The sequence below is a fragment of the Achroia grisella genome, unplaced genomic scaffold, assembly GCF_030625045.1.
Source record: "Achroia grisella isolate CSIRO2021 unplaced genomic scaffold, CSIRO_AGI_Agris_v1 utg515, whole genome shotgun sequence".
In the NCBI taxonomy this organism is placed as follows: Eukaryota; Metazoa; Arthropoda; class Insecta; order Lepidoptera; family Pyralidae; genus Achroia; species Achroia grisella.
Window position 1 is genome coordinate 3,323,408 of NW_026712908.1, and position 16,477 is coordinate 3,339,884.

General features: G+C 33.3%; 1 protein-coding gene across 2 annotated transcripts in view; it reads right to left on the reverse strand.

Moving 5' to 3' along the window:
* The window catches only part of LOC131847092 (four and a half LIM domains protein 2-like), a 165,591-nt gene that overhangs the window by 56,646 nt on the left and 92,468 nt on the right, over positions 1 to 16,477 (reverse strand). For both annotated transcript variants that reach the window (XM_059196551.1, XM_059196550.1), the window contains 4 exons: positions 12,818 to 12,965; positions 11,335 to 11,551; positions 11,155 to 11,258; positions 10,888 to 11,031 (listed from right to left, as the gene is read on the reverse strand). In XM_059196551.1, the coding sequence (XP_059052534.1) occupies positions 10,888 to 11,031; positions 11,155 to 11,258; positions 11,335 to 11,551; positions 12,818 to 12,965 (613 nt within the window). The remainder of the gene's footprint in view (positions 1 to 10,887; positions 11,032 to 11,154; positions 11,259 to 11,334; positions 11,552 to 12,817; positions 12,966 to 16,477) is intronic.

Below are 16,477 nucleotides of genomic sequence, written 5' to 3' on the forward strand. Positions count from 1 at the left end.
ATTTTCGGGACTTGTGAAAAGAATTATCTTTTCACACGGATACAATAATTTACTAATGTAGCTTTCTAAAGGTAGGTAGGTATTATTTTCTACTAGCGATTATTTCCGACTTCGCATGGATGTATTACAAATCTTTGAATTTCTCGGCTTGTTCTATACTATAACACGCATGTAACTTTCCTCTTGAATCACTCTATCTATTGCTGAAAACTGTATTAAAATCCGTTGCGTAATTTAAAAGATATAAGCGAACATACAACAGCGGCTTCTTTGTTTTATACTATGTAAAGATTAGGACACACTGTAGTACATATAAACTGAAGAATAAACATTTAAAAATATGTACATATCTGGGCAGTTCAATTCAAATTCAATTCAAAAATCATTTATTCATGTAGGACATTTGAGCCGCTTATGTACGTCAAATTTTTATATTATAATTTTTTCCCTGCCGTCAAGTGGAACCTATATCAGAATCCGTTACGAACTTTACATGCTTCCTTATGTTATAATTTTTAATATTTGTCAATAAATGTATATATAATAATAGTTTATAAATTAACATTATAGACAGATCGTTACGATAATTAATTTAACACAAGTGACAATAAAAATGTAGAAAATCAATCGAGTTTCGCTCGGACTGTATTTGTAATTTGCAGCTAACACCCTTCACATAGCATTTTATTCGGGTTTAACATTGTTTGTCTAACAGTAAATTACACTAGTTACGATGTTACCCAACTATTATGGTAAGAACAGATTTAATTAACACCCCACTAGTATACTTTTGATAGTAGAACTAGCTACGAACTCGTCTATAGGTTTAGTGATAAGACTTATTAACATGGCACGCATGAACATGGCAAAAATGACCTTTATTTTGAGTTTGACTTTGAATTTATTAGCATTAAAGTGAACGTATCTGATGTATCTGAATGAGAGGTATCGAGGCTTTTGTGAGGAGACGAGAAGAAAATACGGAGATAACTGAAATCTAACTATTAAGACAGAGGTATATAATAGGTAGTTACAAAAAAATAACGAAAAAAAATATGAACATAAAATTTAAAAATAATATAAAAATACTTCAAGGAGTTTGTTACAACGATTCATTGCTATTTCGGAATACTAAGATGTTATGACTCTTATCTTGTAAAATCCCTGAATTATCTGACTCTACAAATGAAACACATCTTGCGTCGCGGCTGTAATAGATATAATAGGCACGCAGACAATAGTTGCAATGTAAAACTCAGATTTAACTATTTTACGACATTTGTTGTGGGTTACATAGGCAAAGAAAAATTCCTAACATCTAGAAAACAAAAAACGAATTAACGTACGAAATTTTTTGTGGTCGAAGTGGGAGCGAAATGTATATCAGTGAAATCTCTCTACAATCTTCTAAAAGATTTTGGCCTATCTAGAACTACAGTAAGTTCTGTACTAGAACGTGTATCTAAAGTTTCACTAGCAGGCTCCTATCAGATTTGGATGGATAGGGAGAGAAACCCAAGCGATAAAGGTGAGGGTTGACGCAAAATGGCCCCTTAAACCTTCACCAGTGTTACCCGGAGTTTCCCTCTCTGCCACACGAAGACCCGGGACCCGCACGGTGAATTCATGGAATACTAAGAAGTTCGTCTTACTCAATGAAGTAGATGTTATGCACAAGCACAGAGTCAATGGGACACAAGTATAGTGAGTATTTATGTGTATGACATAATATGAATGAGCGAGTACGCGTAGTATTTCTTAAATCTGAAACCGGAAGAGTTCACGTCACACTAACCACAAAACTGTATTGTATACTATATTATTTGCAGCTGGCAGTGTACTATATAAATATTAAACACAACAAATGATCAAGGGGTTTTAATATCTTTATTGTACTAAAATTACAATTCCTAAATCTAAATATATATAACTCAAAGGTGACTGACTGATATAGTGATCTATCAACGCACAGCCCAAACCACTGAACGGAACGGGCTGAAATTTGACATGCAAGTAGCTATTATGACGTAGGCATACGCTAAGAAAGGATTTTGATTAATTCTACCCCCAAGGGTACAAAATAGGGGATGAAAGTTTATATGAAACTTGGGTTGCGATGATGATGATGATGATGAAGGAAAAAAGGGTTGAAAGGGTAGATCAAAGATTGTACAGAAGTATCATTTTTAAAGCTAGAAGCTTGAACGTTATTTTTTAAGATGTTGATTAAATATAACAAAGTTTCTAAAAATTTACCCTTAAGGGGGTAAAATGAAAATGGGATGAATGGAAATTAGTCATTTATGAAACTAGCACGATGAAACTTTTTATCATTTGGTTCTTTTGGGTTAGATTAATGAATATTTTTTCTTTATTTGGTTCAGACGAATTCGCGGGCATAACCAGTATTCTATATTTACCACTTAATAATTTCATTAAAAAAAAAGTAACAAACCTATATATATATATATACTTCTATTTTTAGCCTTTTGGCAGTATGTGTCCGCTATTCTTTACAAAACTCGTGGTTTTAAAATAAAATGTGATTAATTTTCATGTGCTTGCTCATATCCTGACTGAAATAAAACAATAATAGCTGTTGCCGAGTTGTTTTAACAATTCCAAAGATCAGTCACATGCCCACACGTATCTCATTTTATATTAGTTTATTACAAAAGTGAGTTAGTGTCTACACACGTAAAGGAAAATGCGGTTGTGACATTAAATTTTATTGTTTGAAGTAGGTGGGTTTTAATTACTCAACTCAATACTTCAGTTTGAAGATGTATGTATTTGATTTTTTTTTGTGGTTGACAATGATATGGTACACCCGTTGGCGCTAAAGGTTTACGCTGGCGGGGCACCTATTGAGGATGATAAGATGAATATGAGGTCAGGTTAGTTAGCCCATCGTAATAAATTCACTAAGAATTTATCACTATCTACCAATTTTTTTATATATACGTTTTCATCATCGCATATTAGCAAGCAATTGCTTGCATATATTAATCGCAAAGGTTGTGTCAGCATATGCAAGCTCCGCCGCCTCTTGTTTTGCCTTTGTACCTACTAATTACTGACTTTGTAATATTTTGATTTGAATAAATTACGCAATAATGTAAAATACAATCAAATTGAGAACGTAAGCGTTTGAAAACACTTTAAAATTGGGCAGCTGATGAATCAATCAACAGACTAAACAGATTCCACGTTCCTCTTAGAACACCAATTGTGGTTTCAGGAGATGGAATTTACCGTGATGCCGAGCATAAAAGTTCATATATTTTTTAACTTATAATTCATATATTAATACTATACGGATATACATAATAATATATATATGTGGTGTTATTTTGCCGCAGATAAGAATGTTATGTACGGATTGCCGAAGTCAATATATGTAGGTTTGTCTATTCAACTCTAAATGATCTAATACGTGTAATAGCGCCATCTAGCGTCGAGTAGGAAGAATAGTAAGACTTAATAGCCAGATTTAAATTCATACTTTGTTTACTAGACATTAGAAGTTTTTGCTGTGTTTAAGTATATTGTACATGAATATTGCGTTAATTTATATTATACATTAATAAACTTACATATAAAACGCTCTGATTTGCGACTTTTTAATTTTCTTTAGCTATCTATCTCGTGTCTAGTGATAGTCTATTTCACAGTAGGTAACTATAATTTATATTTTTTTGTAATAACCTAGTACAATTCACACACCACTAACTAGTCCCAATCTAAGCAGCGCCCGATTTATGGTTACAAATATTCATTGTAAATACATGTCTACATAATATATATACATAGACTAATATCTATAAACAATCATACTCATGAGTAAAAATACTCATGACTAAAAATGTATCGGGTGAGGAATCGAACCTACACAATAGAAAGTGAGGCGGCATGCTATACCGTTAGACCACTGAGGTTGTCATCTCACTAATATTATAAACGCGGAAATTTGTGTGTGTGGATGAATTGATGGATGGATGTTAATGACTCTTTCACGCAAAAACTTCTGAATGGATTTTAATGAAAGTTTACTTAACTATTAACAAGTTTACTTAACTAAACCACGGGCACAACTAGTATTTAATACTATCATCAAATTATATACCTATTACAAAGAGCGCCTGGTTATTTTTTTCTAAATACAGTATTTCGAAAATATTAAACGTATTGATTTGTTTTAACATTAGCGCCGAATACCTTCATAAATTTCAAAAAGTATTTCTTAAAGGGTATGTAAGATTACGTAATGACAAAAGTTCCTTAGAGCTTAAGACTCAAGCTAAGGGTCTTTATGATGGTAAGTGGTAACCGTTGGGTAATATATATATAAACATCGGATATCACATTATCATGTGATGTTTGTGATACCGCTCAAACCGTCACAGATGACTACGTAATGTCTTTTATTCAATAATCTGCCACATTTGGCCATTCAAGCAAAGAAGCTTAAAAATCTAGCTGAAATAGGTGAGACTGACGTACCTACGCAGATGACTTTTTGCAAAGTTTGTTGTAAAAATAACAAACTTTGCAAAAAGTCATCTGCGTAGGTGCGCAATAATATTATTTCGATACGTTAGTGAGTAAGTTTAGATAGAGAAATATAGTTATAATTGTCATTATATTTAACTAAATTTAGTCAGTAAGTAAGTAAATAATTGTTAGGTAAATTAAGTTAACGATAGTAAAAGATCTTCACATGTCAAGTCATCTCTCATTACTTCGTTTTTTTTCGGACTACTCTAATGCTGTCGGCCGCAGCTGGCCATTACAGCTTCACCGAACGATAGGAGGCGAGTGCAGATGGCACTCCCAACCAAAGGAATGAAGCGGCTGAAGGCCAACTCCCGCCTGACGGATACGACTTTAGTCTGAAGGCAACCTTAGGGGTCGAACGTCGGCTTAGGCCGTCGTAATTTTGATCCCCGTTTGAATTGGACGGGGGATCGGTCGAAAGGGGACATCGTTTCTCATGACGGGTTAAGTTTTAATATGGAAGAATCAAAAATTCGATTCCTCCAACGCGAAATATCAAATTTTTATAAAAACTACCCTACTTAAGCACTAAAAGTACAAGTACTTTAGTATCTAGTTCACATTCAATACTAAACTACTACCTATATATATTTTTGAACAAATATAGATCACGTTTAAGGTACGCTACTAGAAAACCTTACCTGCCTATTTTTAACCTTACATCGTCATGTACCCATATCCATTACGTTATATCATAACTGTCTATTTAATATCTTATATTTATATAATTATTACATAATAATAATCTGAAATGGGAATAGGTAAATTAAGGATATAACTTTTTTTTTTATAAAAATCACTCACAATATTGTATTTCTTCTATCGGTGTTTCCGAACGCACACAAATTCACAAACCGTACGCGGTAAATTTAAAATTCGAACGTTGCACTCCCGCCTGTCGTAACCTATGACTAGTTTTATTTTTTAAATTTCGCTGGAGGCAAAGGCAACTGGAGGAGACACGTCCTCGGTAGCTGTCGAAAGAGTATTGAGTTCACAGTTGGCGAACGCTATCCGGTTAAGAGATGTGTTCCTTGTCGTGTGTGTGCGTCAATTATATTTATTACATCGAACTGGTGACTATAAACAAGCCCGGACGACAAACTTCAAAGAGATCGATAGCTATTTAGGAGATCGATGGTGGATCGAAGTGCGAATTTGTCCAGTGGATGGGTTCAACTTAAAATTATTGTTATTCAAAAAATATAATTTGAAATTACAATAGGCTAGAATTTATTAAAGATCAACTTTTAGAATGGTATTAATGTAAGAATGTAAACTTTTCCAAAAATTAACTTCTCTTTTGATTGCTGTAAGTGACATTGCCGTACTCTACGGTCTTGAATAATCATTGTTATTAACAAAATTTTCAATAACTATGTACGCAAATAAGATCATATGTGCTGGTCTGTTTTTTAATTTAGAACAAACAAATTGAGCACAATAAATCGATATTTTACAAATTGGCACACCGCACAACTAATGTGATGTTGTAATATTTGCAATATTTCGTTCGTGGCAGAAATATAGGGCGCCACTTCAGACTCCAACATAATGTTACTTTGAAATGCACTAATCATAAACACTGGCCATTTCGCATTTGCAAAGATACGATGAAAATAGAACATCAATTAAAATAAATAACACGCACACTACCTACACACGGATGCAATGACTCTCACCTTACGTTGAACTGATATTTCTAATCTATAACACTAAAGTACCAACACACTGCATTTATGATAGATTAAATTGAATTCGAAATTCAAAATACGCACTGTAAAATAGTTTTCCGTTAAAAAAGGCGGGTAAATATCCCGATGTGCTTATTACAACTGACTAAGTGGTAAGGTGTGAAACAATCTGAACTGTTAACGGTTTATTTTCGTAACCACATACCGCGCTTATTATTTCATTAACCACTCCTGATTTTACACCAAGAAGGTTACTATTTACGGTTGTGGTTAACGCCGATACTAGGAGTGACCGCGCAATGAAATATTACGGAGCGTAAGTATTGGTGTCTATTTATAGAGACAAATAGAGGAGGAAGAGATATTTTTAAATTTGGAATATTATAAGAAAAAAAAACTTCAAAATGAACTGGTTACGCATTAAAAATGTGATTTTTGAATATACAATAAATTAACTTTGCCTTCCTTATTGTTATATTTCTGAATAATAGCGCTGTGATTTTTGTTCAAAATTATCCTTCAGATCATCATTTCTTAACCTTCATGGACTGACGAACACTTAGAAAATAAATCAAGAACAATTTCAAGGACCTCCCTAATAAAAAACGTAGATATAAATTTCGGGCAATTTATTTTAGTACCGGATAGTAGTAATACGGATTCTGATGAAACTTTACAGTAATATAGCTTATACATCAGAATAACATACATACATTTCACCCGGGTGAAACCGTAGGCACGTATATAGGGGGAAGGGAATTGTCAGTACTATAGACTAGTAACCCTATTGCTAGCAATGTACCGTTTGGAGTTGATCTCCATGCGCTTCCCCATGGAAACCTAGTGATAAATTTCTGGTGAATTGGGCATACTTTTAAATACAAAATAAGTGTTGTAAGGGGTTAGGGAGATAAAAGTTGGATGTAAGTATCGCCATTTTTATAGGTACGAGATTGAAACTTATTTTTAGGCTGTTGATTAAATATAAATAAATATGTATAACATTAACAGTTTGTAAAAATTGTATCTTTACTGCGGTAAAATAAAATAGAGGGCATCCCCTTTCGACGACGACAAATTTCTATATAAACTAAAGATTTGTATGGAAATTCGTCATTCATCGTCTATTCCAAGCGGGCGTAGTCGCGTGCACAGCACAGTATATACATGACAGATCACAGCCGGTATGAATGGGCAGAACAGTTGCAGTATATTAATAAAATTCAATTGCACATAGTAATAGTTATAAAATATGTGACACACTCATGCACGCGGCACATAATGCTATTATTAAAGGAGCATGATCTCGATGACATAATTAATAGATCAATTAATTACATGACAAATATCATTCATTTATGAACTACTAGCTACTCGCCCCGGCTTCGCCCGGGTGTACATTATATAAAACTTCCTCTCGAATCACTCTATCTATAAAAAAATCCGTTGAGTAGTTTTAAAGATTTAAGCATACATAGGCACGGACAGACAGCGACAGTGACTTTGTTTTATTTATGTATGTATGTGATAAGGATCATAAGTAAATTAATTCCAATCTATAAAATAGGAATTAAAGTTATGTAATATATAAAAAAATCAAAGTCACAGATTATATTACATAATATGACATAATAATAGACAATTAACAGAAAAGAAATAAAAAGAATTGAAATTCATATTTTTATTTTTGCTATTATTATATTTATTTTAACTTCAATACACAAAACAATGTGTAGGTACATATGGCGGACTTAACACCTTGCGGCGTTATCTACCAGTCAACCATGAGTGGTGCAGAGAAAGATTGTTGGCGGTGGACTAATATTAATAAGAAATGTAAAAAAATTGTATGTATATATATACACAAGGTAAATATATATAAATATATAGCTAAATATTATATATAAATAAATACTCAATGATCTGATAAACAAATTCTAAGTACAGCCACAAATAGAAAGTATTATAATTATACTACTAACACAGCTAGTATATTATAAATGCAAATATTCAAGATTCAAAGTACGTAATTACCAAAGTACGAAGTTTTAAGTTTCAAGAGTCTAGTTTTAAAAATGACGAGACTTCCATACAACCCTTCATCTCCCTTTTCAACCCCTTACAACCCTTTATTCGCTTTAAAAAGTAGCCTATATCCTGTCTCAGAGTCTAGACTATCTGTGTACCAAATTTAATTTATTTTCTTTCAGTAGTTTTTACGTGAAAGAGTAACAGACATCAATACATACAAACTTTCGCGTTTATAATATTACTAGCTGTATCCACGGTTTCACCCATGATAAATTTCAATAAAAATTATAGCCTATGTGTTATTCTGATGCATAAGCCGCATTATTGTAAAATTTCATCAAAATCCGTTCAGTAGTTTTTGCGTGAAAGAGTAACAAATATCCAGACTTACAAACTTTCGCGTTTATACCTAACATTACTATGTATCCACGGTTTCACTCGCGTTAAATTTCAATATAAAATATAGCCTATGTGTTTAATTAAAATTCGTTCGGCATGCATGAAGGAGTAACAAATATCCATCCATACTCCCAAACATTCGCGTTTATATAAGATTACGATGTCATATGGAACAACAAACAAACAATACATATACTTTTCAACGTTGTATGCGCCCTTGGTCAAAGTTTAAGATTTCTGTTCAATTTTTATTCCTGGTCACCTCTCCTGTTACGAAGAGTATGGCGTCATATGCCGACTGCCGGCTGCCGGTAGATACCCGACTATCTCGTTTGCCGCTCGCTGGCAAATGTCAAAGTGTCAGATTGACGGTTCAGTACACGAAAATAGATGTATCTACTAGTTAATAAAGCCATTTGGTTTTGTTTTCGGACATAGTATTTGTGAGTTTTTTTGTAGATCCTTACTAATATTATAAATGTGAAAGTAGGGATGTTTGTTACGCTTTCACGCAAAAACTACTGAACCGATCATCATGAAATTTTGTACACATGTTGTTGGAGGTATTAGAATGAACTTAGGAGTAAATTGACTATATGAACACTTCGCTACTTCAGCGCCATCTAGCAACAAGTAATGAAGTTATGGAAGATTGTAATGAGTGAATACTGTGATTGATACAGTCTACAATCCAAATACTTTAAAATAATGGAGTAACTTGAAAGTCATTGCAGGTTATAAAGTGGTGGCATGGTGGGTTAGGTCAATGTGCTCCCTCTAATATGGTTGATGTGGTGGCAAGGGCATTGTTAATAATGTGGATTAATAACCCCATTGCATGTAATGCCCATAGCAATGTACCATGTCAGGTTGATCTCCACGCGGTTCCCCCTTCAAAACATTATGATAAATTCCTGGTGAATTTGCTACGATGGGCTACCTGACCTCATACTCATCTTATTATCCTCCAATGGTGCCCGCCAGCGTATACCGTTAATCACAAGGAAATGCACCATTTCATAATCAACAGCCTAAAAAATAAGTTTCAAGCTTTAAAAATTACGATATTTCCATACTTCATCTCCCCTTTCAACAACAGGTTCTTCCCCTTGTTAGGGGAAACGGTAGCCTACGTCCATTCTTAGGGTCTAGACTATCTGCGCACCAAATTTAATTTAAATAGGTTCAGTACTTTTGGCGTGAAAGTGAGACAGACAGTCAGAGTTACTTTCACATTTATAATATTAGTAAGGATTTAAACATCTATCTTCACATCAAATTTCATGAAAATCCGTTCAGCCGTTACAGATGACTAGCTGTCATCTGTAACGGCTGAATATTTGCTGTATATGATCTTTGCTTGGTAACGTCAAACGTATATAGCTCGTTACTATGACTAAAACAGGTGGTGCAACAGACAGTTTGCCAGTTACATAATTAAAAAAAAAACAAATCTAATAAGACGTTATAGATTACATTATATCCAACATTTCTGGCAAGAATATTTTAAATTTTTGCGGCTTGAAAAGCTCACCATGTCAATATAGGATGTAAATAAATATTACATTGATTTCGAATTAATCCACTAACATATGTGGAAATGTTAATCTAAGAATGGATTAATACGTCGGACTTCGGATTCTGGCAGTGGTCTATTTTGTCTTTCTGTTATTATATATATACTAGTGGTCGCCGAATGGTCAAAATTCAGTCCTAATTAATTTAAATATATACTAGTGGTCGCCTAATGGTCGGAATTCGGTCATAACTGTACTCGATATAATTTAAATTTAAAATATAAGTTTGAACATTCTCTAATCTCTAATAGAATAATCAGAGGCATTCGAGTGCTAACTATTAGTGAAAATAGAATTTGAATTAAACTTAACGTAATTGTGGTGAAGCTTAGCTATATAAAGCCGTTTGTAATATTCACTATTCTCCGGTAGTAGCAGTACTCTTTTTATACGCGAAAATATAGGTGACAGTTGACCTTATTGAAATTGGTGACCGGTACCTACGAATACGAATACATAAAAAAAAAATATACTGAGATATTTCTGGCACCTCGCACGTAATGCCATTACTTATAATAATATTAAATATCGAACACTATTATTTAAAAATAGAATAATGTTCAATCATATTCATATATCGACCGTTCACCCGTGCTATTATTTATAAATATAATAACATAAGGACTTACCTCATCACAAGCATGACACCTCGGTTTCAGTCGTTCCGCATAATGCCTCACGCAGTACAAACTACCATCTAGAGCACAGTACGCAAGCTCTACCAGGAGTTCACCGCATTCCGAGCATGAGAAGCAAGCAGGATGATATGAAGCCTGAAAGAAAAGTCCAGCTTTAAATTTTGAGATATAGTGCCATCTAGTAGCGAGTAGCATAATTATAACAAAATTGAATATGTAATTGTAAGATAGATGGCGTAATAATTTCTTATTAATTACCTCTTCACTAATTCTCGGCGCTTGAATTGCAATACTTCCACTGCGAATAGGCTTATCACATCCCAAACAATCTATCGGGCTACTATGATGTTGATATGCAACACCTAAAAAAAAAGATAATATAAAACAAAAAGTACAGTAATGAAGTAAATCTATTCGACGATAGATGGCGCTGCTTACCAATATCTAAAGCAATTTCATTACGAGCTGAAACGAAGTCTTCAAATTGTTTTCTATGACCATCGTCAACATGCCGACAATGTGCTAGAGAGAGATCTTGTTTCGGTAACTGAGAGGCTAGTGATCTAGTTCTCCATGAGTGCCATGCCGCTGCACCGGTGGCGCCACCTACACTGGTTGGTGCCCGCTCAGCTAAAGATGCCCAATATAGTTCGGTCTGTAAAAAATAAATTACTAAATTATTTCTTACACACTAGATAATTAAATTAGTACTGTATTATATTATATATAGTTTTCTTTATATTAAACATAACAAATCATCGTCCAGTTGTAGAACACTTATTATATAAGAAGCTGAGGAATAAACCTGGTATTGCCGTTACGGTTTCTTTTCTTTAATTCTTTAATCTATACAAATATATAAAATTATAGACTCTGTTTCTAAAATCAAAGTAGTAGTTTTTCTGTAATGCACATGAAAGGATGCATATAAAAAAATAAATTAAATACTTTATCTGTCTGATTGTCTCACAGTCTGATAGTTTTTACTAATCTCTGAAACTGATTTTGACAGGATTTTAAGATGCAAATTTTATAAGGAATAACTTATGCAACATTTACTATAGACAACATTTACTATAGACAACATTTTATTTATTTTAACAAAAAAAAAGGTCCAAGCAAATGAAGTCGCAGTAAGTCAGAAATTGGACTTACATACAAATTTTTGGTGACAGCTAGAGGTCACTTTTGCTGCCTAAATCAGGATAGGAAACCCATATGCCAACAACGGCCATGACTATTTTGCCAAGGTAGTCATGGCCGTTGTTGGCATAGTGTCATAGGCATAGGCATAGGCATACTGTCTGCAAGATACTGCTTTAAGCGTTTAGTATATTTATAATGCGAGCACATCAACGACAAAATCGGAATTGAAGATAGTCGCCGTGGCCGAAATTGGCCTGGATTACATCATCATCATCATCATCATATTTATAATGCAGAATAAAGAATTATATTATTGAAAACTTCTATTCATCAGACATAATAGGATTTTGGGGTCACGAAAAAGTTGCGTGTAGGAACAATATTTTTCGTTTAGTTCGAGTGAAAAGCAGGTGGCGGCAGAGAGAGGACAACGGCAGCCGAACGGCGCGCGGAGAGCAGTGTCCTTTGAAGTGTCCCTTCTACATTCCTTTTTGTTTTATTATATTACTAGCTTCTCGCCACGGCTTCGCACGGGTGTACATGTATTATACATATAAACCTTCCTCTTGAATCACTCTATCTATTAAAAAAACCCGCTTCAAAATCAGTTGCGTAGTTTTAAAGATTTAAGCATACATAAGGACGGACAGACAGCGACAGCGACTTTGTTTTATACTATGTAATAATTACCACAATCTCATCTAATTCAGCCGCCAAAATAAAAACGCCCAATAATGACAGCAAACTATATATTGTACAAATATTGAATACTTACTTGTTTGGCGGTTAGTCCTGGCGGACTGTCGTACCCATGGTGGTTGGGCCGGGTATCCCTGAGGCCCAGCCGTTGTCGGACGGAGCCCAACTCCTCGTGGTACACCGAATGGGTGAGACGGTCGCAGCCGCATGACTTGCAACTCTTTCTGTAAACAAAGAAAATGAATACGTTAATGTATGTTATAATAAGAAAAATTCTAAATAATTTGGTACACTTAAATTAATAACCTATTGCGTACTGCTATATACAGGAAAAAAGGTTTTTACAGAACGGAACAAAAATAATGTAATTAAAAAAAACGAATTGTTAGAAATTCATCTTATTTTATTTAGTAATAATAGTTGTTTATTTTTAATTCATTTTATTCTATAATTTTTTTTTTATCTGACATACCTAATACTATTGTTTCATTCAATGCAGAACTTGTTTTACGTAAATATTCAATAACAATAGGTCGCACAAAATAATAATTTAACCTTAATGAGAGGATTACTTTTTAATGTAGATTGGAACGGCAAACAAGCTGACTCTCTACAATGGCTACCATGTAAGATAAGGCATACCAACTAAGATGTCATGCCTCTTCTCTTGTAATTTCTCTACCTAACTTCACCCTACAACCGAAGCACAGCTTATGAAGTTAATTGTTTTGCGCACATGTATGAAATTACTTCATAAATAAATAAAATAATCCTGGACAATTAAGACAGCGCCATCTAGTCCCACGGTAAGCAAAGCTTGTTTTATGGGTAACTAGACAACTTATATAAATAATTAGTAGATATATATTTTTTTGTAAATACATACGTAATATACATAGTATACACTCAGATTAATACAAACAATCAAATCTCACTCTTCAATCACTCATATATACAAATATTTGCCCCGTGCGAGGAATCGAACCCGCGACCATTGGAAGTAAAGCCGTGTGCGAAACAGCTAGACCACCGAGGTGGTCATTGGAATGTGCACGCATTTACTGCGATTACCTTTTCGTCTGTTCCCGATATAGTGACACTGTGATACTGTTTAGATATAAATAGGTTCGATTTTGGAGACTACATTTTGAGCGCTCAAAGTATTCTAGGGCATCAACCCAACCTTGACATTTAAGCTAATAAGCCATTCCAGGCCCGACGACGTAAATAGCGTACTTGCACATTCATAACGCATGCATGGATGCATAAATGAGATCTAAAAATATCGCTAACAAGTCGCTCAAGAGCATGCGACAACTTGTGTCCATATTAAGACATCTTGTTTCGAACAATCCGGCGAATTATCGTTTCCCTTTATTATAGACTAGCTACTCGCTCCAGCTTCGCACGAGTGTATATGTATCTATACAATTTAATAAAATTGGAGTGTCTGTTTCTAATATTGAAATAACCATTTTTTACTACATGCATATGAATATTTTGGTGTATGTTACTATTTAAGTAACATACACCAAAATAACATTTTTTTACTATTTTTGTCTGTCTGCTCCGGCTAATCTCTGAAACGACGGGAATTTTATTGGCAGGTAGCTGGTGTAATAATGAGTAACTTAGGCTTTATTTTCGAAAACATATTTTATTTAAAAAAAAATTAATTCATAGACCGAAAGCACTGAACTGCCAGTACCTTTGACTTATCAAGTGTTTCTAATAGACCTACATGAATAAAGATATTTTATCAAAAATTATATTGATATTTTTGATTATAGTCTTCCGAAAATCACAGAAGCCGTTCAAAAGTATCTAGAATTTTTATAATGTTATATACATATTATATTATGTAATAAAATATGTTATGTTGTAAATTAATATATATGTATACTGTAATGGTGTTGTAATATTGAAATGAATAAATAAATAAAATAAATAAAAAAAATTAATTTGATGAATTGAGATAAGATGGCATCCATTGTAGCGGTCTAGAAGTTTACCACACTGCTAGATCTGATGCTACTATACTACAGATTTTGCTTGGTAAATACATTTTTATTCATAGTTTGAAAGTTTGCATTGATCTGAATATTATCTTAGCATATCTTGTGTGTATTAAAAAAAAATGTATTTCTATCAGTTGCTTAGTACCCTTCACAAGGTCTGCTTAGCTTGGGCCTAGATGGCGCTGTGTGATTTATCCAGAATTATGATTATTATTGTCACAGATAATCGGCTGGCTTGTATGTAAGTTTAATATAATAATTCTAAAATAATTTTAAAGATTTATTAAATCTCCAATCTTCCATACATCTTAATGCATTATTTATTTGAAGAGCACTTATGTTGTTAACTGAATCGGTCGCGTCAATCATATGAGAGTACAATTGGATGCTATTGTGCCGTAGTTAGCATATCAATATTTGATGCTCTTAATATTGGCCGATTGTTGTATAGATTCTGACTGAGATGATGCTTCGGTCTACTGGTCTGGTCTGGATAATTCCAAAATAATAATAATAATCCTGGACGATTAACACAGCGCCATCTATTTCCAAGGGAAATAAAATAATGTATTATGAGCACCAGACAACTAATATAATAATTATGAAATGTCCGTTATTATTATTATAATAAAAGTACAAAAAAATCTTTGAGTTTATGTTATTTATTTATAAATTAATTGTTCGAAAATGATTGGATTCATATCAGTTATAAATAAAATATAAGGAAAATGTACATCACTACACAGTATAAAACAAAGTCGCGGTCGCTGTCTACCAATCCTTATGTACATATATATAAATCTTTAACTACGCAACGGATTTTATAGCGGTTTTTTTCAATAGATAGAGTGATTCTAGGGGAAGGTTTATATATATAATACATGTATACCCGGGCGAAGCCGGGGCGAGTAGTTAATATTATAATACAAGTTTAGTATTATATTAGCAAATTAGGAAAAATAAATCTTTATTTCATTTATATACCTAATAGTACAACAAAGTAAAGCTATTCTTATTTTATGGACAAACAAATAATTGATCAAATATATTAAACAGATGCATCACAAGAAGAACAAGAGACAGTAAATATATAAACATGTAAATATTAAATATATTAGAAGATTGGGAGATATTTTGAATAGAATGAATGAGTGAAAGAATGAGTCGAATTTAAATTATATCTATATACACACGTTACAATAAAGTAGTTGCTTATTAGGTTGTCTAGGTTTATGGACACAAAATATCATTAAAATAAAAATACGTATCAGCTAGTATGAAAAATACTTACATACTAAAAAAGTTTTTTTAGAAAAAGATCCAAATACATTTTAATCCAATTTTAGTAAGTGAACGGACAATTTGTGTTCTCTCTTACTAGGATAAAAACCATAAAATGCAGATGATTAAGATGAGTATGAGGTCAGGTCTGTTAGCCCATCGTGACAAATTCACCAAGAATTTATCACTATGGTTTCCAGGGAGAACCGCGTGGAGGTCAACCTGACATGGTACATTGCTAGCAATAAGATCAGTCCACATTACTAACAATCTCATTTCTTTTTTATATATTATGTTTATATTTTCAAAAAATATATATCTAAGTATTTATATCAGTTGTCTAGTATTCATAAAACAAGCTCTGCTTCGCTTACGACTAGGTGGCGCTGTGTAAATTAACCAGGATTATTATTTTCTTATTATAAACTGCATTAAAA